Below are 20,603 nucleotides of genomic sequence, written 5' to 3' on the forward strand. Positions count from 1 at the left end.
AGTATTTTTCAGTGTTAGAATAACTATCTAATTCCATAATTTTTGTCAGATGGCTTATGCCAAGAGGTGTAAAGGCACAGGAAGTTAGATGGTGGAATAGATTTTGATACTGTAGGTCATGCAAAAAGGAAAAGAAATCAAAATGTCAGATTCTGGCAGGAAAATATAGTCATTTGAGTTCATCCCGCTTGAATACAGGGGGATGAATATCTAATCGCTAAGAAACTAGAGTAGTAGAGGCAAAAAAAAAAATAATAATTTGAGTATCTACTTAGCAAGCTATTAGCTAAAACTAAACAGAATTGTGCCACATTAAAGACCCCAGGACTATCTTGATCGTTATTAGACAAAAGCAAATGGCAAACAGCTAATGAAGACATCCTCATAGAGGCAAAAGGACAACTGGCTTCATTGTGATTAATGCAAAGTATATACTGCTTAATAATAAAACATAATATAGTTTGTATTCCTTTGCAAAATAAAATAACAAGAAAAACATTCTGTTTACAGCAGACAGCCAAAGTCTAGCAGCACCCTTTAGCAGTCAACCTTTAATGCAGAAACATACAATAGAATATCCCGAGTTGGAAGGGACCCACTAGGATCATTGAGTGCAACTCCTAGGACCACACAGGACCACCCAAAAATCAGACCCCATGTCTGAGAGTGTTGTCCAAATGCTGCCTAAACTCTAGCAGGCTTGATGCCGTGACTGCTGCCCTGGGGAGTATGTTCCAGTGCCTGCCTACCCTCTTAGTGCAGAACCTTTTCTTAACACCCAGCCTGAGCCTCCCCTGAAAACTCTATTCTGTTTTCTCGAGTCCTGTCGCTGGCCCCAGAGAGCAGAGGTCAGTGCCTGCCCCCTGCCCTTCCCTCCGCTCCCCTTGGGAGGAGGCTGTAGGCCGCCATGATGCCTTCCCTCAGTCTCCTCCTCTCTGGACTGAGAGAACCAAGGGACTTCAACTGCTCCTTTTGCATCTTGTCCTCCAGACCCTTCACCACCTTCATAACCCTTCCTTGGACACTAATTGTTTTTTGCCCAAAACTGGCACTCAAAACTGCACACAATGCCCAGAGTAAGGCTGCACCAGGCAGAGTAGGGTGTGATGGTGTCTTCCCCCCCCGACCAGATAGCAGTACTGTGCCAAAGGCGCACCAGGGCACGGTCAACTCCCTTTGCCACCAGGACACACTGCTGACTGCTGTTCAACTTGCCATTGACCAAAACCCCCAGAACTGAGAGCCAGCAATGTGCCCTTGCAGCCAGGAAAGACTATGGTAGCCTAGGGGGCACCAGGAAGAGCACTGTCTGTAGGAAAGAAAATAATTACACTTCAGTGCTTTTCATAAAATAGTTTCCAAAAAAAAGTTGTATCATGGAATATACACAGTCCAAACATTTTGGACTAAACGGGCTAAAGTTGCGCCAGGGGTGTTTTAGATTGGATATTAGGAAGAACATTACTGAGAGGGTTGTGAGGCATTGGAATGGGCTGCCCAGAGAAGTGGTGGAGTCACCATCCCTGGGGGGTCTTTAAAAGACATTTAGATGTCGAACTTAGTGATATGGTTTAGTGGAGGACTTGTTAGTGTTAGGTCAGAGGTTGGACTCGATGATCTTGAGGTCTCTTCCAACCTAGACAATTCTGTGATTCTGTGATTTTATTGTCTTTTTCTTTCAGAATTTTGCCTGTGGAAAGCATAGTGAGCAACTACTTGAAGAGAACACATGGCCTCTTTTTCAAGTTAAGGATCCCAACCTTCTCATACACATAGAACAGTCTGGAAGTTTTTAATTGAATTTAATTCTATTAATTTAATTAAATTATGCAATTAATAACAAAAAAAGGTAGATAGCTGGTTTCACCAGCCATGAAACTTGCACGTCTTTTTTAAGTGTCCAATATTATCACCTGTTCTCCCATCACTGACTATTTGACATATTCAGAAGGCTTTGCAAATCGGACTGTCTCCACCCAGGCTATATGTTTTCTAATATGCTGAAAGAAAAAATCCATTAGTAAGGGAAAACTCACCTTTGAAGCAAGGCGCCTCACAGAATCACCTGTTTGATTTTGGTATTCAGGACTACTAGGACAGTTCAGAGTCTTCATTGTGTATGTACCACTTGTTGGAGGAGTAGACAGAGGTAACTGACTTAAGGGAATCTCCTGACAGGAGTCACCACCTATTTTTGAAAGGCAACAAATGCAAACAAGACCAAATTTGCTGAAAATAGACTGTTTTATATGAAAGCATTACAGAATCTCTTTATCGCTAGTAGAAAAAACACCTGTTCTTGTGTTCTTAAGAGGTGGTAGGTACTTCAAAAGTGACCAGCATTAATGGATCCTAATGGCTTCTAAAGCAGATTCCCAGGGGAGCTTACTAATTAGTAAGCAGACTGAATTCTGCTCTCATACTGCCAATACTTTGGGGTATGCACTGCATGATAGAAGGAAGAGATTCTACGTTGTCTCCATTTTTCCTTGCTTTTTGATGGGCTAAGTCCATGGTAGGTAACATTATGTGGAAGGTATGTGTAAAAACATTTGTGGAGGAGTTGGTGAAGTCCTAGTAACTTAAGTCAGAAAAGCAAACATACTGACTCATTATCAGTACAATAACCCAAACAGTTATTCAGAGAAGGGACTTACTTTGGGGGGATGAGTTAGGACTATTTGAAGCTATTTGCCTCATGCGACCTCCATGGCAGCTAAGTGCCACCAGCCGTGAAATAACAGCAGTTTTCCCAAATCCCACATTTCCAGTAATGACTGCTCCCTGGTTCTCTGCTGGATCTGTATTCTTCATTTTTTCCTCAATTGCTTGAAACAGCCATTCTCTTCCAACAAACACCGAGTCTGTTGTTATGCTTGGCACTTCAAACAACAGTGGCTTCAGCAAAATATCTTGAGGCTTATAGGGAACGAAACGTGCTGAGAAGAGGTGGCAGAGAGAAAAGTTTATTAGAAACTAGTTCTGCAATAGAACACCACTTCTTCAGAAGACAATTTTGTTAAGTGACTTGTTGATCATGTTCATAATCAGACTTTTTAGAGGTCAACCATGAAAATAATAAAAGCTGGTCTGCTCAGTTTCGGTCACCTCCATAACTCCTACGTAAATTAAATTATAAATAAGTTACAAGTATAATTTCAGGATATTTTTTACAATTGAATTTGAGAGTGCATCAATAATTCCATAAACTCTTAAGTTTCAAACATTTTCCAATTTAAAATGAGTTACACTGCTGAGCATTTCAGTAGCACGTCTTCGAAGCTGTAAAAACGTACAGAAAAATGTACAGAGAAGAATTCTTTGTTAAACCAGAAAAAATATTTTTTTAATAAAATATTTATAAAAATTTATAAAAAATTACTATCTCCTTTTTCAGTACTTTTGAAGACATAAGAACAGAAAGTACTCAGCACAGCTAAAAGTGTGGTCACATTTGATTACTTGAATCTAAACATTTTCTGAATGCGTGACAAGATATATAGTAGAAAAGAATTTGGTTTTAGTTGCATTAAATACATTAAAACTTACAGAAACATGATGTTCACTAATATAACGGTATGAGGATTCATTAACTAAATCTAATGGTACACATCAGCATTGATCAACAAATATGAAAAAACATAAGTGAAAAAGACAACAGGATAATCTTTTCCTGCTTTTAATTGCTACTAATCAGTTAACAGAACCTGCAGATGACTACGCTAGTTAAGAGAAGAAAATATTCCCCACCTCACTTGCATTTAACATAACCTTGCTATTTTCAGACTCAAAGACCAGAAATATTAAAGAATATTTTTGTCATTAACATATCTAATGGTATTAGATCAGTTTTCTTCCTAAAACACAGTTCTAATGACAGTGTCTGAAGATTTTTAATCCAGTGTAGTCTCTCAAATTGTAGTATGCTATTACGTAAGTATTGCAGATGATAAAATCTGGCAACCATGAAAATCAGTCTTTCCTTAACACTGGTATTACACAACTTCAGTTTGGACATTCACATGGTCTGAACAGCACTGCTTATACACACTTAGTTAAACAATACACTGATTTATATTTTAAAAGCCACACATTCAATTTCTGAACAGCAAAAAGTGTGAACAAGCACGTTATTTTCAGACATATTGAGTGATCTGTGAAGTTCACAATACAATATAATTTTGTAGGATAGTGGTGTTTACAAAGATCTTAGAAAGTCTATGTTATGAAACTACTTAGCAATTCTGTGACCGTGCCAAGACAGATGCAGATGTAAATATTTACCTTTACTTTCCTGCTGCACTTTTCCACCAGCAGTGTTGTGCCAAGGCAAGCGAATTGAAGTGCGTAAAGGAGTATTTCTTTGTCCATCCAAATAACTCAGATCTTCCAGTTTGGTAGAACTTGTTGCTAAAGTATTATTAAAGAATCGAAGCTTATTTTTCTTACAGTATAATTTACAATGAGCGTTGTTATACACTATATTTCTTTCCTCAACATCGTACATACTCATATGTTTTCTAACCGATTTTAGCTAACTTTTACTTTAAAAAAAAGAAAAAAAGAAAAAGCTGATAGTTTCTCTCTAGAGATCCTTTCTTACTACGCTATCTCCTTGAAATATCCATTTGAAGAGTGGTGTTCTTTAGTCAGACTTGAGTTTTATTGATTTATGTATTTAATGAAAATATTAACATCAAGATTTAAACTGACACTAAAATTCCTGAAAAGAAGCTAAAAAACAAACAGAAGGTACAAATTATTCAGTAAAATTTCAATACTTCTGCACAGAAACACAGGAACTACCTGATTCTTTCATCTCAATTTCTTTCCAAGTTGCAATCAATCTGTACCATGCAATTAGTCTAGCAGACACTGCATTACTCCACCACATTCAGGACATCAGCAATATTGCATTAATTCTCTAAGCCTCCCCATATTCATTTGCATAGATAAACAGAGCTCTAAACCATACAAAAGCTCTTGTTGAGAAACCATCTGCAACAGCAGTTGATTTCACACTGTACGCATGCAATACAGCAATACTTCTACTGTATAAGTCACTCTGAGAACTGTAACAGAATTTGTGTGCATCACTTCACAAATACTTGCTCAGCCACCATCTGCTGCAGAGGTTGAAGTTACAGCATTTTAGCATGTTATAGCATTTATAAAACTCATGCACTTTTAAGTCTAAGAGCAGCCAAAGCTAAAATCTGAGAACCTGTTTTTCAGACAGCTATAACAGTCAAGTTTCCCAAAATTTATGCAGTACTGCTCCAACACCCTTAAAAAGAAAGTGGTTGCCTGCTTCTTACCCAGCCATGTCCCAGAATCAGCATGACCTATGTCCAAAAGGCACTAGTTTTAAACTGACATGCAGATGAAGTACTTGGAGAGAATGTAAATCGCACACAAGCAGCATAAATACTCCAAATCATAACCAGAGTACATGAACTTAACATATGATACAGGAGTTAGAATATCTACTTCGTCAAGATCATGAACTAAGAAGTTTTCTTTAGGAAGAGGATAACATAAGATAAAAAGAGAAAGCAAGAGCAGAGTATGGTTTATGGTCCATCTCAGAACTCTGGAAAGGCCACCAAAATAAGAAGTCAGACATAGTAACCGGGAATGCAGTAACAGCAAGCCACATTCAGTGATCCCTAAAACAAGACACCTACTTGTCTGAGCAGGGATTGGAGGTGTGACAACTTCCAATCTCATGTTCAAAAAGAAAGAGACCAGCTTCATCTGTCTCTTATCTGCAAGGGTACTGAAAATCAATTATTTTTCTTGCACATGGAGCAAAATAGTCCAGTTTTTAAAAAGGGATATTTAGCATTGGCACTCAAATGCCAGAAAACAGTCTGGCTATAGTCATCTACAGCTAGAGCACTAGATTTCACAAGAATCTGTAGCCAAAATCTCTACAACATCAGATACTAGAACTACTTATAAAAGGGTATTACAGTTCTTTTGACAGTTTTGCACAGAGCATTAACTTATCTGCATTATAAAAGATATAGGTCAGCTCATTCAACAGGCAAATTACAGCTAAATAAAGCCATTTTCAAAGCAGACTCAAATATTGCTTCTAACATGTAATTCTACAATTATATAAATAGCTACAGGCATACTTAATTCATTGCAATTCTTTGCTAGTGCTCACTCTGAGAAATTCACTTTGTGAACAGCATGATTCTAATGAATAAACACAAAAGAAAGCATAGCAATTAAGCTAAAAATCTTGGTAACTCTCCTGCTGTGAACCCGGTTATCACTGTATTCTTATCACTATATGTTGCTGCAAAATAATCCTTCAACAGCATAATTTTCATTGTTTTTGAAACACTGTGCCAATAACTTTTACGGTATTTTAAAACCTCAAATTATATTTGTCAAGACTGCAGCGTGTGGGTTTCAGTATCTTTCATGACACTTCATGAACCATACTAAATGTAAGACTGTTTTGTATTAGCACTGGATTTTGACTATTACTGACAAGTATTAAAAAATTAATAACACTGAACTGCCAATTAGCATCTTTGTCTTTTGCAGTTCCAGTATATTACAATTTCCTGGACTTTTCAGAAACTAACACTCTCTATATATGTCCTTCAAAAATGAAAAGGAGAGTGTTTCTCGTTTTTCAGCAAACCAGCATGTTTGTACATTCACAATGAAAACACAGAACTAGTGCTTATTCACAATCTATAACTTTACAGGTCCAAAATTTAAAGTGGTATTGTCAGAACTTAAAAATTCTCAAAGTTGCTAGCAAATTATATGCCAAAAGATTGCTCTTGATAACATCAAAAGCTGGTTTACTAACAGTACTTCCCCCATGACACTTATCATACTAAGAAAATTCTATGCAGCATTTTTTTTTCCTCTTTTAAACTTAGAATACTCCCTGTTATTAGCAACATTTTATAGCTGCTATTAAGTATATCTTCCCCTCTTCTTTCTAGGAATCATCAACACCCAAGCTCTAACCTCTTTATTGAAGTTTTCTTCACTTTGCATTTAGTAGTTTTCTTCTAACTTGTCAGCTAAATCTACTGTCTCATATATGGCACCCACGCTCAGGAGAGCACTTTGTCAGATCATTTTGCTTGCAGAGTTATATTTATGTAAGCAAATGGAATTTGATAGGTTCTACTACTATAGCTCAAGTGAGATGTGCTTTTTCAGGGATTTTTGTATTTTACAACACATAAAAATTAAGGTTGAGGTTGCATATGTGTCTATCATAACTAAACAGACTCACATTTTCTGAATTGAATGATTCAACTAGAATGCAGAATTTCACATAGCTATTTTAATAATAATAATAATAAAGTGATATGTGTTAATGGTTCACAGACCAAAATATCATTTTGGTCTTAGTGTTAATCAGATTTACAGCTCTAGTGAATGTGAGCACACAGAAAAAACAACAAACTTGAGGTGTTTTTTGATACAATACAGAATCCTAGGATGACTGATGGATTTTAAAGTGTCCCCAAAGTTCTGCTTTAACCAATACCTACTAAACACAAGACGAACACTCTGTATGATAATTTTAAACAATTTAAGTAATACTTACCCATTCAGTTTAGAAACTATGCTTTTTTTTTCCTATGTGCATCCTACGAAAACACTTTCAAACTAACAATATAACATCAATGGTAAGATGAAGCAGATTTAACTAAATCACATCATTAACAAAAACATCCATTTTTCTATTTCAGGACTTTACCTGCAACAGAGTTTGGACGAGGCATTATCAAAGATCCAGAACTTTGAGTATAAGGAACAGGACCCTCTCCCATTGTTACTTCTTTTGCCAAATTCTCAGCAGATCCAATAGCCTCCTCTTCTGCAACCGGTGAACAATTATCTGTTCTTCGATCATGACTAATCCCTTGATGTGCTCCAGCTCTGAGACTCCCGTCCTTACTCCATTCCAAACTGGATCCACTACGATCATCATTTTCTGATGAACTTGTTATCGTTGCTGAGAAATTAGAAGAAATTGAAGTACACAGCAGAGGAAAACAACCCACCTGTGCATTATAATTTTCATACTCAGATGGCATTTAGGGCCTGCAGATAACAGTCAAGTAGTTCTCCACTAGATATTTTGTTTAATTTGAGTAATATTACTTAACTAAAGCCAAACAACAGAGCTTAGAAAAATTCAAATTGGAAAAAACACTTCAGAAAGCAGACCAAAAAAACAATGTTCAGAAGAATCTAGGTACGTCTTTAAATCTGTGTAATCTGTGCTGAGTGGAAAAAAAACAACACCAAAACATTTATGATATTGTATGACAGATCTATTACTTTCTCAAAATATGTCTCAATTTCTTTTAAAATTTAAAAATCTATATAATATCTTGAAAATTTCCAAACCCTTCTGTAAACACAGAAACAAAAGCTCTGTAAGAAATAAGAATAGCGCACCTAGAGCAAGAACAGAAACTAAAAATGTGAATTATCAAAAAAATACATTTAAAGTCAAATATTTTACAAACAGAATTCAAAATTCAATTCATTGAAAACATTTGCACAATTTTCCTGAAGTCAGAAAAGAGAGGTTGTGGATGCCCCATCCCTGGAGGTGTTCAAGACCAGGGTGGATGAGGCCCTGGGCAACCTGCTCCAGTGGGTGGCAGCCCTGCCCATGGCAGGGGGGTTGGAACTAGATGATCTTTGAGGTTCTTTCCAACCCAGGCCATTCTATCATAAGCCAGAAGGCTTGCCCCAAGCCTACTTGTGACCAACAGTATTGTTTATACTGTAACATCCTGTATAAATGATAAAAACCTCAATACTGTTCAGAGATCTAGCTCACCTAACACAGACAGCTTAGGGTGGCAGTCAGCCTGGACTCTCACATACCTCACAAACTGATCTTGACAGAACACTTCCTGCAACTGAGATTTCTACAAGGTTTCCTAAGTACCCGCTACATTTCACTGGCAGAAAGAATACAAGGCTAGATGCACGTTTGATCAGGCCCAGTAGAGTATATGAATGAAATTTTAGATTAAACACTCTGATTTCCGTTTTTAAAGTATTTCAATGTACTACTGTATAAAATAAATATGAGGCTCAAAAAAGTTTTTTCTGTTTATTATAAACAAATCAGGAAACATTTACAAATAATTTCTCTGTACTATGTGAAACTCTTTAGTAGTAAGATGTACCATTGTGGTTTTCTTTGCTGTAGAAGTACCAGATGCCATAAAATATACAACACAGTGCTATATAGATCCTTAGCTAAATGACAGCTGCAGACTACACAGGTTTTTTGGATGCTGCATTACAGAATAGTAGTTTTCCACTGCTGTAGCAATTTGCTCAATGAAAGCAGAACCACTTTTAACTGCATTATCTACAGCGCCCCAGATAGTCCAGTTTGTTGGTTGGGGGCACAGCTATAACTAATAGAGGTCTCCTACAATATCTGAAAGTGTGAAGAATTTATACTTCTAGAATCTACTGTACTGACGTTTATTAAAACTCCACTAATATATTTGCACAAGAATGCTTTGCAAATGTATACTGCTTATTGTATGTTTAATAGGGAAATTACTCTGTTTAATTTAAAATATTTTCAATACTTACATTGAAGTTTCACAAAATATTTGAACAACAAATATTTAAGTGATCACTCTGTATTTTGAATGCTTGAAAGTTCACCTAAATCAATGAGAACAGCATGTCTGTATGACAGAATGCCTAATCACTCAAAATTATATTGGAAAAAAAGTTAGGTCAGACTAACAATCAAACAAGTATTAATAAGGGGAAATAAAACATGAAAAAAGAAGACGCTTGATAGGTCAGGAAAAGTGTTTTTTGTTTGTTTGTTTGTTTGTTTTTGTTTTGTTTTGTTTTTCCACTATTTTGGTCTGATTTGGGGGACTTTTCGTATTTATTTCATTCTTTGAAATGGTGAAAGAAAATAGTGTATTATTAAAACTTCACAACTTAACTTCAGCTAAAGTTAAAGCTTATCACATTATACATTTTTTACTTTGACCTAGCTTCTACAACAAAGTATTTCATTATAACTGCTAGCTTACTTATGAATGTATGCAACAGAGAAAAATATAACATTGGATGAATAGGAACCAAGGGAAAAATAACAGTCAATCGATACTTGTTCAAATAATATCTGTGTGAACTGAACTGTGGACTCCCCACAGGCTAAGATTTTAAGTGTTACACGTATATATGTGACGACTCTACATTGGGCTGAACACATCGAAGAAGCGGAAATCCTAAATTTTTCTGAAACATATCTAAGTAAATTGCCTAATATCTACATATCACTTACAGTGTTAGTAAAGCACTGGTGTAGTTATGAAGGTAGAACTGTCTTTGTAACCGTGTCCTATCTGTGAAACCTGTTTTTCCGTAATTGTACGGCTCTCACAAATCTGTCATACGCAGAACTGATTTGAACTATTCTATTAAAAAAAAAAGCAAAGTAACTATAAAACATATGAAACAAGGAAATGACTGAAGTATACCAACAGATAAATATTTTTTGAAACAAAAAACATTACTGTCTCTTGTAGTCATACACTGCTGTATTTTATAGCAATATACACACTTGTACAATCATTTCAGTTTGTTTTATACATGCACCAGTGTAATTGAAGCAGGAATCCGTAAAGTCTGACAAAGCTTAAAACTAATGGATTCTATTCTCAAGTTAAGCAATGACAGATCTATGAATCCATGAGCAGCAAGTCTGCTATGGAAGAAGTTTACAAAATAATTTCCTAAAAACAAAGTACTTAAATGTTATACAAATACAGAAGTTGGAGTTGATGATCCCTGTAGACCCCTTTCAACTTGGGATATTCTACGATGTTATATAAATTAAACTTTTGACCCATGATAACCATCTCTCTTAGGGTAAATGACCAGTAAAAACTATGTTATGCCGTAACATATGACTACTATTAATTACTTCACTTTCAAATTCAAGAACATCTGTAAAGCCAGAGTGAAGTGTATTAGTACTTGCAAAGAAGTACTGATTATATGTTCTTAACCGTGTTAAAGAAACTTAATTATCAGTACGTGGCAAGTACTATAACAACAATCAAGTCACTATTCACAACAGCAGGCAGGCAGGCTGGCAGATACCACTTTCACTTGCAACTCCTTCTATTAACAAAAGTTGCAATTAAAAAAATAGTAAGTTCACAAAGACAATAACATGACTTAAGTTTATATTGTTAAATCGAGGCATTTAAGATTTAGAATTGCTTTATTTTACAGCATCCCTAATTTTTGTCACACTGCTAGACCTAAATAAAACTGGAAGTTTGCTTTTGTAGATTGAGAAAGCTTCAGGTTAGGGGGCATACTGTGCCCTTCCTTCCTCCTCCCCCTGCCTCCCCTCCTTTTTTTTTTTTTTTTTTTTAAAGCTTAACAGCTGTTACAAAATAAAGTTTAAATACAAACTTCTCAACCAATTGGTCCATTCTAAAAAACTGACTAAATCAATAAAGAATAAATCTTTTTACAACAGTTTATAACAACTCTAAAATTATGCTTTTTACATCTTACTCTGGCCGTCCAAAGAATAATATTAAAGCAGCCATCTGAACGCTCAAAGGTATAGGAAGATAGCTTTACTGATAAGGATTCACTAGGGCAGGGAGCAGAAATAGAGAAGATGGTACAAACAAGGCATCAAAGAATTCATAGCTTTTCTTTCATACAGAAAAGACTTGCTAAAGTTATCTAATGATGGCTGACACCACGTTGGATATGCATACATAACCTCAGTTCAGTCATCCAATTTGCAGAGGATCCCACAATTTCACCTCTTCTTTGATGACCCATTTACACTTCGCTTTCATGCCAGTTACTCTGATGTCTGAACTTTTTCTAAACAGCTTTATTTGGATTATCCTCACAACAAGTAGCATTAATTAATTTTTCCTCCCCTGAAAATCAAACCAGCTTCAACGTATTCTGTCCTTCACTATTAGGAAATGTATTGTAAAGGCAAATACAATGGAAGAAGTAAAAATAAGAATTGGAGCAAACAGAGGAAATTATTTTAAAAGGAAAACATGCAGAAATTAGAACTGCACCATGAAAGCAAAAGAAGAGAAATGTGCATCTAACAACAGCGACTGTTACAGAAATAGGATTTCAATTTTCAAGTACAGAGGACATGAAATGGGATCCAGCTATGGCATAAAAATCAAACACTGTCAGGAAGCAGCTATTCAGATCTGCAGTATTAAGATAAGGTTGATTTATTTTAATTGCATTACTAATTAGGATGCTTACCTATAATTCCACTGTCCTTGCTCTCCAGGGTGGAGCTAGGGCTGCTAATGGTTCCACAGGGACTACCTTTGTTGGCTGCTGTTTTGCCAGCACAGCTATTGAGAGTTGAGCATGGGCTATCAGTGCTAGGTGATGTAGTGCTGCTTGTGAGGGTAGAACATGGACTGACACCTTGACTGGTTATTGTACACTGCAGTGTGAAGAAAAATGAATAGTTATTGCACAGAAGACGGTACAATACTGTGCCGAAAATTAGATGCAAAAAGGTTAAACAAAGCAAAGAAAACATTTTCTAAGGAAAAACCTCAAGAAGGGAACCCTTATTTTGATTTGAAGCCTTATTGACATGTTTTCAAATAACTCTTACAATGTGTCTTAGAAGTCTAAAATATTGCTCGTTATTCCCAAACAAAAAAGGGAAATTCATTATTAACTCGAAGAGCTGCAGTGAAGCATAGTTCATAGAATCACAGAACGGCTTGGATTGGAAGAGACCTTAAACACCATCCAATTCCAATTCCCTGCCATGGGCACCTCCCACTAGACCAAGTTGCCCAAAGCCCCATCCAACTCGGCCTTGAATACTTCCAGGGATGGGACATCCACAGCTTCTCTGGGCAACCAGTTCCAGTTTACATCCACAGAGCAAAGAATTTCCTCCTTACATCTAATCTAAATCTACCCTCTTTCAGTTTAATTACATTCCCTCTTGTCCTATCACTGCAATCCCCAACAAAACGGGTCCCTCCCCAGATTTCCTGTAGGCCCCTTTTAGGGGGGCCACTATGAGGTCTTCCCACAGCCTTCTCTTCTCCAGGCTGAAGAACCCCAACTCTCTCAGCCTGTCTTTGTAGGAGAGGTGCTCCAGCCCCGTGATCATCTTTGTGGTCCTCCTCTGGACTCGTTCTAATACTTCCACATCCTTCTTATTACATTGGGGGCCTACACAGCTGAACAATAACACAGCTGAACACAGCACTCCAACCAGGGTCTCATGAGGGCAGAGCAGAGGGGGACAATCACCTCCCTTGATCTGCTGCCCACGCTGCTTTTGATGCAGCTGGATACAGTTGGCTTTCTGGGCTCCAAGTGCACATTGCCAGCTGATGTTAAGCTCCTAATCCCCCAACATGCCACACCCTCAGGTCCTTCTCCTCAGGGTGGATCTCAATCCATCATCCACCCAGTCTACATTTGTGTTAAAACCACTGGTACTGCAATCTTATTCACCCTTTCCTATCATTGGAATCCAATGCACTAAGAATTTTCAGGTCTGGGACAATAAGTGAAGAAAGTAGAGAGAGAGATTGGTAGTTAGTAAGCAGTTTAGGTTAGCAGATGAGTTTCATACAGTTACCAGCTACTTGATTCTCCCCACTTTTTCTCCTACATGACAATAAAACCCTTCAAACAGAAGTGAACTTCTTGGAAAGGAAAGGATGCCCCCAAAACATGATTTTAGCAAACCACTGAAATTTTCCATTCTCATAAATCACTGAGAATACCAGGAAAAGATACTAAATACTGAAATAATGCAGAAAGAACCCTAGCTGCTCTTCAGATTCATAGTAGCTTAGACTTAGCCTCCAAGACTGATGAGTCTGTTCTTTTTTTCAACTTTTTTTTTTTTTTTACAGAAAGAATGCAAGATCAGCCCACAATTAAAAGAAAACAAAACATGCAACTTGATTGTTATAATTCATTTACAATTCCATTACCATATGCCCATTAAAATAGATGTGGTAATTATCAAGTAACTACAATTAGCAAACAGAGAAAATAAAGAAATAACATAAGTAAGATGAACATTGAATATGTTGTTTTCTGTTATCCTACCATGGCTTCGTTTTTCTCTTCTATATGAGCAGAAGTTGGGATCCCTTCTCCCAGTAAAAACCCCAATCTTGTCATCAATTCTTGTGCTGCAGGAGAACAGCTCGAGTCTTTATCAGGTTTTGCTTTGGAGACAGGGTGTAGGGGGGAAGTTGGTTAAAATTGTTAAAATTAATCTCGTATTTGGAAAATGTTACAAGAGGCAGAAAAAGTACAATTAAATATAAACACTGGATCTTCTCTCAGCAGTATGTCTAACTAACAGAGAAGCTAATGCCATTTTAACTTTTTGCCCATTAGACTTAAAACTGTTCGTGGTTTTTGGATTCTCCGCATATTTGCACAAATTTAAGGGATGAAAAAAAAAACAAAAAACGAACAAACCAAGCCAACCAAACACCACCCCTACCCCCCCAGTCAAAACAGAAATGATTAAGTGCAATTGTTTGTATGAAGACAAACAGTTCATCACTGGACTGATGATCAACACAATGACTATCATGTATCAACAGCAATAAACTCAGCAACATCAAAGTTCAGGGGCAGATTGAAAATGTATTCCAGTAATTTTAAGAAAGTTTAATTCATATCAAAAATGTGAAAAGCAGAGGTTAATAACTCAGTCTTACAATTTCACAGTAAACATTGCAACCAATACCGTTATTTTTTTGTTGTTTTTTTATGCAATGGAGGTGACACTATTTTAGATTTCCCAGCTTTTGTGGTTACAAAAATATTTATCAGCACAGTGTTTTAAAGTACCTTCTGTTATCCAACAGATATAAGGAAACACTATGGTCAAAAAGAGGCGACCCTGAATGAAAACACAGTCATTGATTGTTACAGGTAACACAATCTTTTCACAAACTACCATCTCCTGCTATTTTCTTTGATATCAACAGTTTGGCATCACCTACCAAAGCATAAGCTCTTCCTTAACAAAAACATTCATATGGTATTTAATTTTTTTTATCCATTAAAAAGGGATAATATGCTGGCCTGTCTTTCCTCGGGTATAAATAGTCAATTTATTAGGGAGCATCCTCTAATGACTCTGAGAAATTCCTCACAGCAGGAATTCTTAGCTCAAGAAACACCAGCTGTGTTACCTACCACCAGATTCTATAATATGGGAAAAGCACAGGAGCATCTGTGCTGCTGCTTCCCAATCAGTGCAGTCTGAGCAAGGCACTGAGCCTGGGGATGTGCTCCCAGACACCTGGAAGACAGTACGGACATCCAAACAGTTCTACCAGTATATAGTTTGGAGACTTCATGTAACAAAAAGACCCTAATTGAGGAACATCTCAAAGAATGAGTGATGAAAGGGAGAAAGAGATGAGTGTGTGTAACTTTTCAAAAATTCCAATTAACTTCAGAGAATTAGCTTTCACCAGCTTTGCCAACACAGAAGTCTGCTGTTACCGACTTCATATTTAGCAAGCTTTTACAAAATTTCTAAAATGAAGCATTGTATCCAGTGCAGAGATACACACTTGGAATCAGTTTACACTGAAAATAAAAATTAAAAAAAATCTAGTTGGCCTTTGCAATACGTAGTAATCAGCAACAGTCAACATTGTTTTACCTGCAGTACACATACAATTCCAAGAATTGAGACAGTTATAAAGATCATGTAAGTATAATGGAAAGCATTCCCTCCTTAGTACAAGCATATGGAATTTGCCAAACACTCTTACAAATAAAGAAACAAAATTTCATTATTATGCGGGATCCTTTGTATCACTCTGAAATGAATAGCTGTTCTTCTAAACCAAGTATCATTGAACAGATTCTTACCAGTTTGACTGGGTTCTCCTTGCTCTGCCCCTTTTCTCAGCAGTAGACCTGCTTCACCTGGCACTCTAGGACTTTCCACGTACTTGGGCTTCCTGATCGGACCTGCAATGGGAAAGAGCTGAGTATCAAAGGTTTCCCGATAGACCACAAGTTTCAAATGTAAAGTGTCTATCCTCGGAGACAAATAAAGTAGAGGAACTAGTTCTTACATGCAGAGCTGCTACTGTAAGAACTCAAGAGCTGTTGTGCTTCTGCACTAGTGAGAAAGAAATGTTCTGTTTGGGCTTTTGGGAACATAAAGCCCAGCAGAAAATCAAACCAGTCTGCTTGTTGTGACAGTCCTGGAAGTTTCCAGTATATATACCGTGAGTGACTTTACCATGTTCAAACTTGGGTAACTTCCAGTGGGCCTCCTCTGTAGAGCTTTCACTCTCCATTATAACAAGAAGATAATATTGTTAGGAGTATCTCTGAAACTAAGCGAGAAATCCTACAGGCACACAGTTTGCAAAATTAGCACACTAAAAAAAATCGCACTAAAAATTTCTGCTTTCATAAAACAATAGCATTCCTAGTTTATAATAAGTTTAAATACACAACCTCTACTATTAAAAAAAGCAGTAAGAAGAGTGGTGCATTCACACACACACAAACACACTTTTGAAAAATCAAACTGATTCTCTCTTTGCTCTCCCTTTTAGCTTCATGCTTTGGTTTCAGGCTGTTTATGGATCTATTTTTTGCTGAACATGGGTTTGTAGGTTAGTAGCAACTGCAGGAAATGTTAACTACAGAACTGTGCTTCTGGTCAGCAAAGTATCTAACTAAAAGGGAACGATGCTGCCCTCTAAAGGTTTAACAGAAAAAGCATACCGGTACTTTCACCATCAACATCTGTTTGCACTACAAACACTAAGGAGAAATTTTCGTCTTAATTTAGCAATTGATAGTACTGGAAGGTAGGCTGCTACATTGATATGTCATAGAACTGAAACTCTACCATGTATTTATCCACATCCTGAAAAAATATGTCAGTAGAATTTTATAACAATAAAAGCATTTGCAACACTGAGAGTTTTGGAAAAGCATAAACAGGGAACTTTGCAAAGTTACACATTAGAAAGCTAAGATATTTGAACGGAATAGGGAGTGGAAATATCATCATCCGCAGTACTGAAAACTGAAGGTACTAAACCTGTATTTTTGTCTTAAATTTTCACCAGAACAATCCCATTTTTATTTTTTGTAATGTGTCTAATAAAGCCATTTGAAACTTTCAAGGTTTTAGTGAGCTGGAGGTGTAGTTTGTGATTCTAATGTTTCATTCAGAGCAAACTAAGTATTAGCTAGAAGTCCCTAGAAACACAGTCGGTTACTAGACTTAACAAAAAAATCTGAAATAGAGGTATTTCAGGAATTTCCCCAGCTCTGGAAACAGGTAATGATTTACCCTTCTTTTGAGCCCCACTTGTCCCCATCTAACTGAAAGTAGCCAGAGTTGAACAGAAATATTCATGTAAATGTAATTAAAGAGCATTACTAATTAAAAAGCACTGCAAAGTGCTTTGACAATTTCAAATACTGTCTGACAGCAGAGGAAGGACTGGCTCACAGGACTGCCATGCTCTTCAGCAGTCTGCCAGATCCTGAAATGATAGGTCTCCCCACAAGCTTTTGTTCCACCCTGCCCATTCCAAACTGTCCTTTCAACAAACTTTCAACAAAAATTCCTGTCAGATTCTTTATTTAGTCAAATTTATGATACACTTGAAAGCAAAACGAAATCCAAGATCTCAGTCAAGCGTCTTCTCTGGTTAAACTGGTTAATTTTGCACTGACAAGCATTAAGCAACTGAAGCTCTAGAATCAAATTCCACAGATGTATTTCCAAGAACCCCCCTTCATCGGCAACAATCCCATGGTGATAGAAGGTGATATTCAAGTACAAATATATTTCATATATTTCTCCATAACAAACTACTGACAAGGCTACTTGATGGTTTTTGTCTTCATTGTCTTGGGGGGAGGGGCGGGAGGTAGGGTTTGTTTCAAATAGGAAATAATCAGTAAAATAATACATAGTACTCAAACCCAGTAAGCTTTGTATGAAGCAGGCTATAACACCGCGGCAGAACCTGGATTTTGTTATTATTAAACTCTGCAGTTTCCAAGTAGTTTCACTTCCTGCCTCTGCCAGTTGCAGAACTAAGGACTGGATAATGGAAGGCCTTTTGCAAACACTTGAACTTACTGTTAATGAGAAGTGATACAGCAACAGGCCAGGAAATGCTCCCATTCAGGACCTGAGTCCCAGTTACTTCCCTGTCTACACTGTAATGCGGTGCCAGAACTCTGGATTTAAGCACTGTCTGGTGCCTCTCACGAAAGCCAGAACTGAAGCCAGAAAGCTTCAAGAAAGCTAGAGATAGTTGCTTGTAAACCAAGTGCAGTTCACGATACTTTGATAGTTTTAAAATAAAATAGTCTATAATGTACTGGATTCAGAGGAAAGTGATCAAAAAAAGCTCCAAACAACAAAAAGAAGCAAACTGAATTTCAGTCTTAGGGGACAACCGCCTCACTGTGCTACTACCACCATGCCAATTGCTTCTTTGTTACTTCCGTCCCTCAGGTCTCTGTTTCTTCCTCTCCCACCAGTAACAGAAGGATGAGTCATTACTCTCACAGTCTCTAATACTTCAAAGTGCTGGATAAAATAGAACTGTGTCTTGACAATTATTCTTCGTATGTGGTGTGCAAGGTGAACACTGTGCAAAAACAACTCCAGCAAGCTTGCTTCCCTCCTCTTATCCTCCTTAATGCTAGCGTACAATTCTGGACTGCACTTCTGTTGTTCAGTTTTTCCTCCTTTTTCTGGTCAGCAGATCTCCCTCACTATCAAAGTAAATACCACTTGGAAAGCACTAGGGAAAGACTGCAGGATTGATGTTAACTGTACCATACAGCTTTTGATAATGTGATTTTATTGGCTACAATTTAAGTCCTTAGATAGTCGTCTTCTACTTGGCTCAAAATTCAAGAGCATCCCAAAGTTCTCTGAGCATCCCATATTTTATCATGAAATAGCATCATAGCATATATCATAGCATATTCAAGCTATGACACCTGTAGCCATACTACGTGTCCCATACCTTGACAAACAGCCTCAAGTTGTGCCAAGGGAGGTTTGTATCAGGAAGAATTTTTTCATGGAAAGGGTAGCTAGGCATTGGAACAGGCTGCCCAGAGAGTCGCCATCCCCAGAGGTATTTAAGGTGTGTGGATGTGGCACTTAAGGACATGGCTTAGTGGTGGATTTGATAGTGTTAGGTTGATGGTTGGACTTTTGATGATCTTAAGGGTCCTTTCCAATCTAAATGATTCTATGATTCATTTTGGCAGTAGCCTCAGACACTACAATACCTCTACAAAATCTGCATCAATTTCTTGCTCATTTCCATGGGTAGTTTAAGGCCAATGTCCACTTTTAAGAAAAGCTGCAATTCTCTACATTTCGGCCTCAGGCTCCCCAGGGAAACATGTTTTCCCATCACACTGCAAGGGACCAGAAAAATATGTGACCTGCAACATCACAGGCCTACATACATTGTTCCCCAGGTAGATGATTTGGCTCTACAACACTGAGGCATTTCATTATTGAACCTACCTTTTCTTTCAGACTTCCACCTGGAGGTGGAATATGTGAGTATGGTGCTAACCTAATTTCTTAGCTAAGGAATACAGGGCATGGAATTTAAGGCAAATGTAAACTTATGTTTATACCTCTATCTAGAGACTATGAGATGATAACATTTTTCTAACCAAAAGAAACCTTAGTTACCAACTATCACCAGATGGTGCCCTTTCTGCACTATTTCCTAACAAAAACTAGGGGTATTTGCCTTAGTGAAGACAGCTAAAAATACATTCCTTTGGAACAACATCACATTTTTTAAGGAGACAATAGTCCATACCTATTATTTGTAAGCAGGAGTATAGTTAAATGTATCAAAAGTTGAACAACAAAAAAACAACCATTCTAAAAACCAGAACAACATGTAGTCATATAAAACAGATTAAAATTAAAGTATCTTCAGGATGTATTTTTACTACTCAGATTTTAGGCTGTGGAGCAGACATGTAGTTAAATTTTCTCACAAACTGATTTAGGAGTGACATAGAGTACTTTCAAGTCTGATACACATTACAATAAATAGGAAAATTTACAGTTAAGTCTATTTTCATGCACTAATCTAGAAGAGGACACAGGTATTAATGCATGAAGAAATGAAACAAAGTTCCTTTTTGTACCAAAAGGACAAAATGTATCTGCAAAATGGAAGCTGTTTTCCAGAAGTGTAGAATAATTGTACTGAGTCTGATAAAGGGTTCATCTGGGACACTATTTTATCAACATCAAACACCAGAAGAGAATTCCACAGCATGGAAACACAGTTCAGTGGTGGACTTGGTAGTGTTAGGTAATGGTTGGACTTGACGATCTTATGGGTCTTTTCCAACCTAAATGATTCTATGATAATCTACGTTACAGAAAACATACTGTCCCGGTACACTTTTATTGACTTCTGTTTAGAAGTTTATAGTTTCCTGAATTAGAAGTGGTCCCTTTCTATTTAAGAATTAGATGGACT

General features: G+C 37.1%; 1 protein-coding gene across 15 annotated transcripts in view; it reads right to left on the reverse strand.

The window, feature by feature from the left end:
* The window catches only part of TANC1 (tetratricopeptide repeat, ankyrin repeat and coiled-coil containing 1), a 114,577-nt gene that overhangs the window by 27,933 nt on the left and 66,041 nt on the right, over positions 1 to 20,603 (reverse strand). For 12 of the 15 annotated variants that reach the window (XM_068686859.1, XM_068686858.1, XM_068686860.1 and 9 more), the window contains 7 exons: positions 15,952 to 16,053; positions 14,155 to 14,276; positions 12,319 to 12,508; positions 7,748 to 8,005; positions 4,285 to 4,410; positions 2,658 to 2,939; positions 2,037 to 2,188 (listed from right to left, as the gene is read on the reverse strand). In XM_068686859.1, coding sequence (XP_068542960.1) covers positions 2,037 to 2,188; positions 2,658 to 2,939; positions 4,285 to 4,410; positions 7,748 to 8,005; positions 12,319 to 12,508; positions 14,155 to 14,276; positions 15,952 to 16,053 — 1,232 coding nt within the window. The remainder of the gene's footprint in view (positions 1 to 2,036; positions 2,189 to 2,657; positions 2,940 to 4,284; positions 4,411 to 7,747; positions 8,006 to 12,318; positions 12,509 to 14,154; positions 14,277 to 15,951; positions 16,054 to 20,603) is intronic. The other 3 variants (XM_068686855.1, XM_068686868.1, XM_068686866.1) reach the window with 1 other exon arrangement.

This window comes from Anas acuta, chromosome 6 (assembly GCF_963932015.1).
Source record: "Anas acuta chromosome 6, bAnaAcu1.1, whole genome shotgun sequence".
In the NCBI taxonomy this organism is placed as follows: Eukaryota; Metazoa; Chordata; class Aves; order Anseriformes; family Anatidae; genus Anas; species Anas acuta.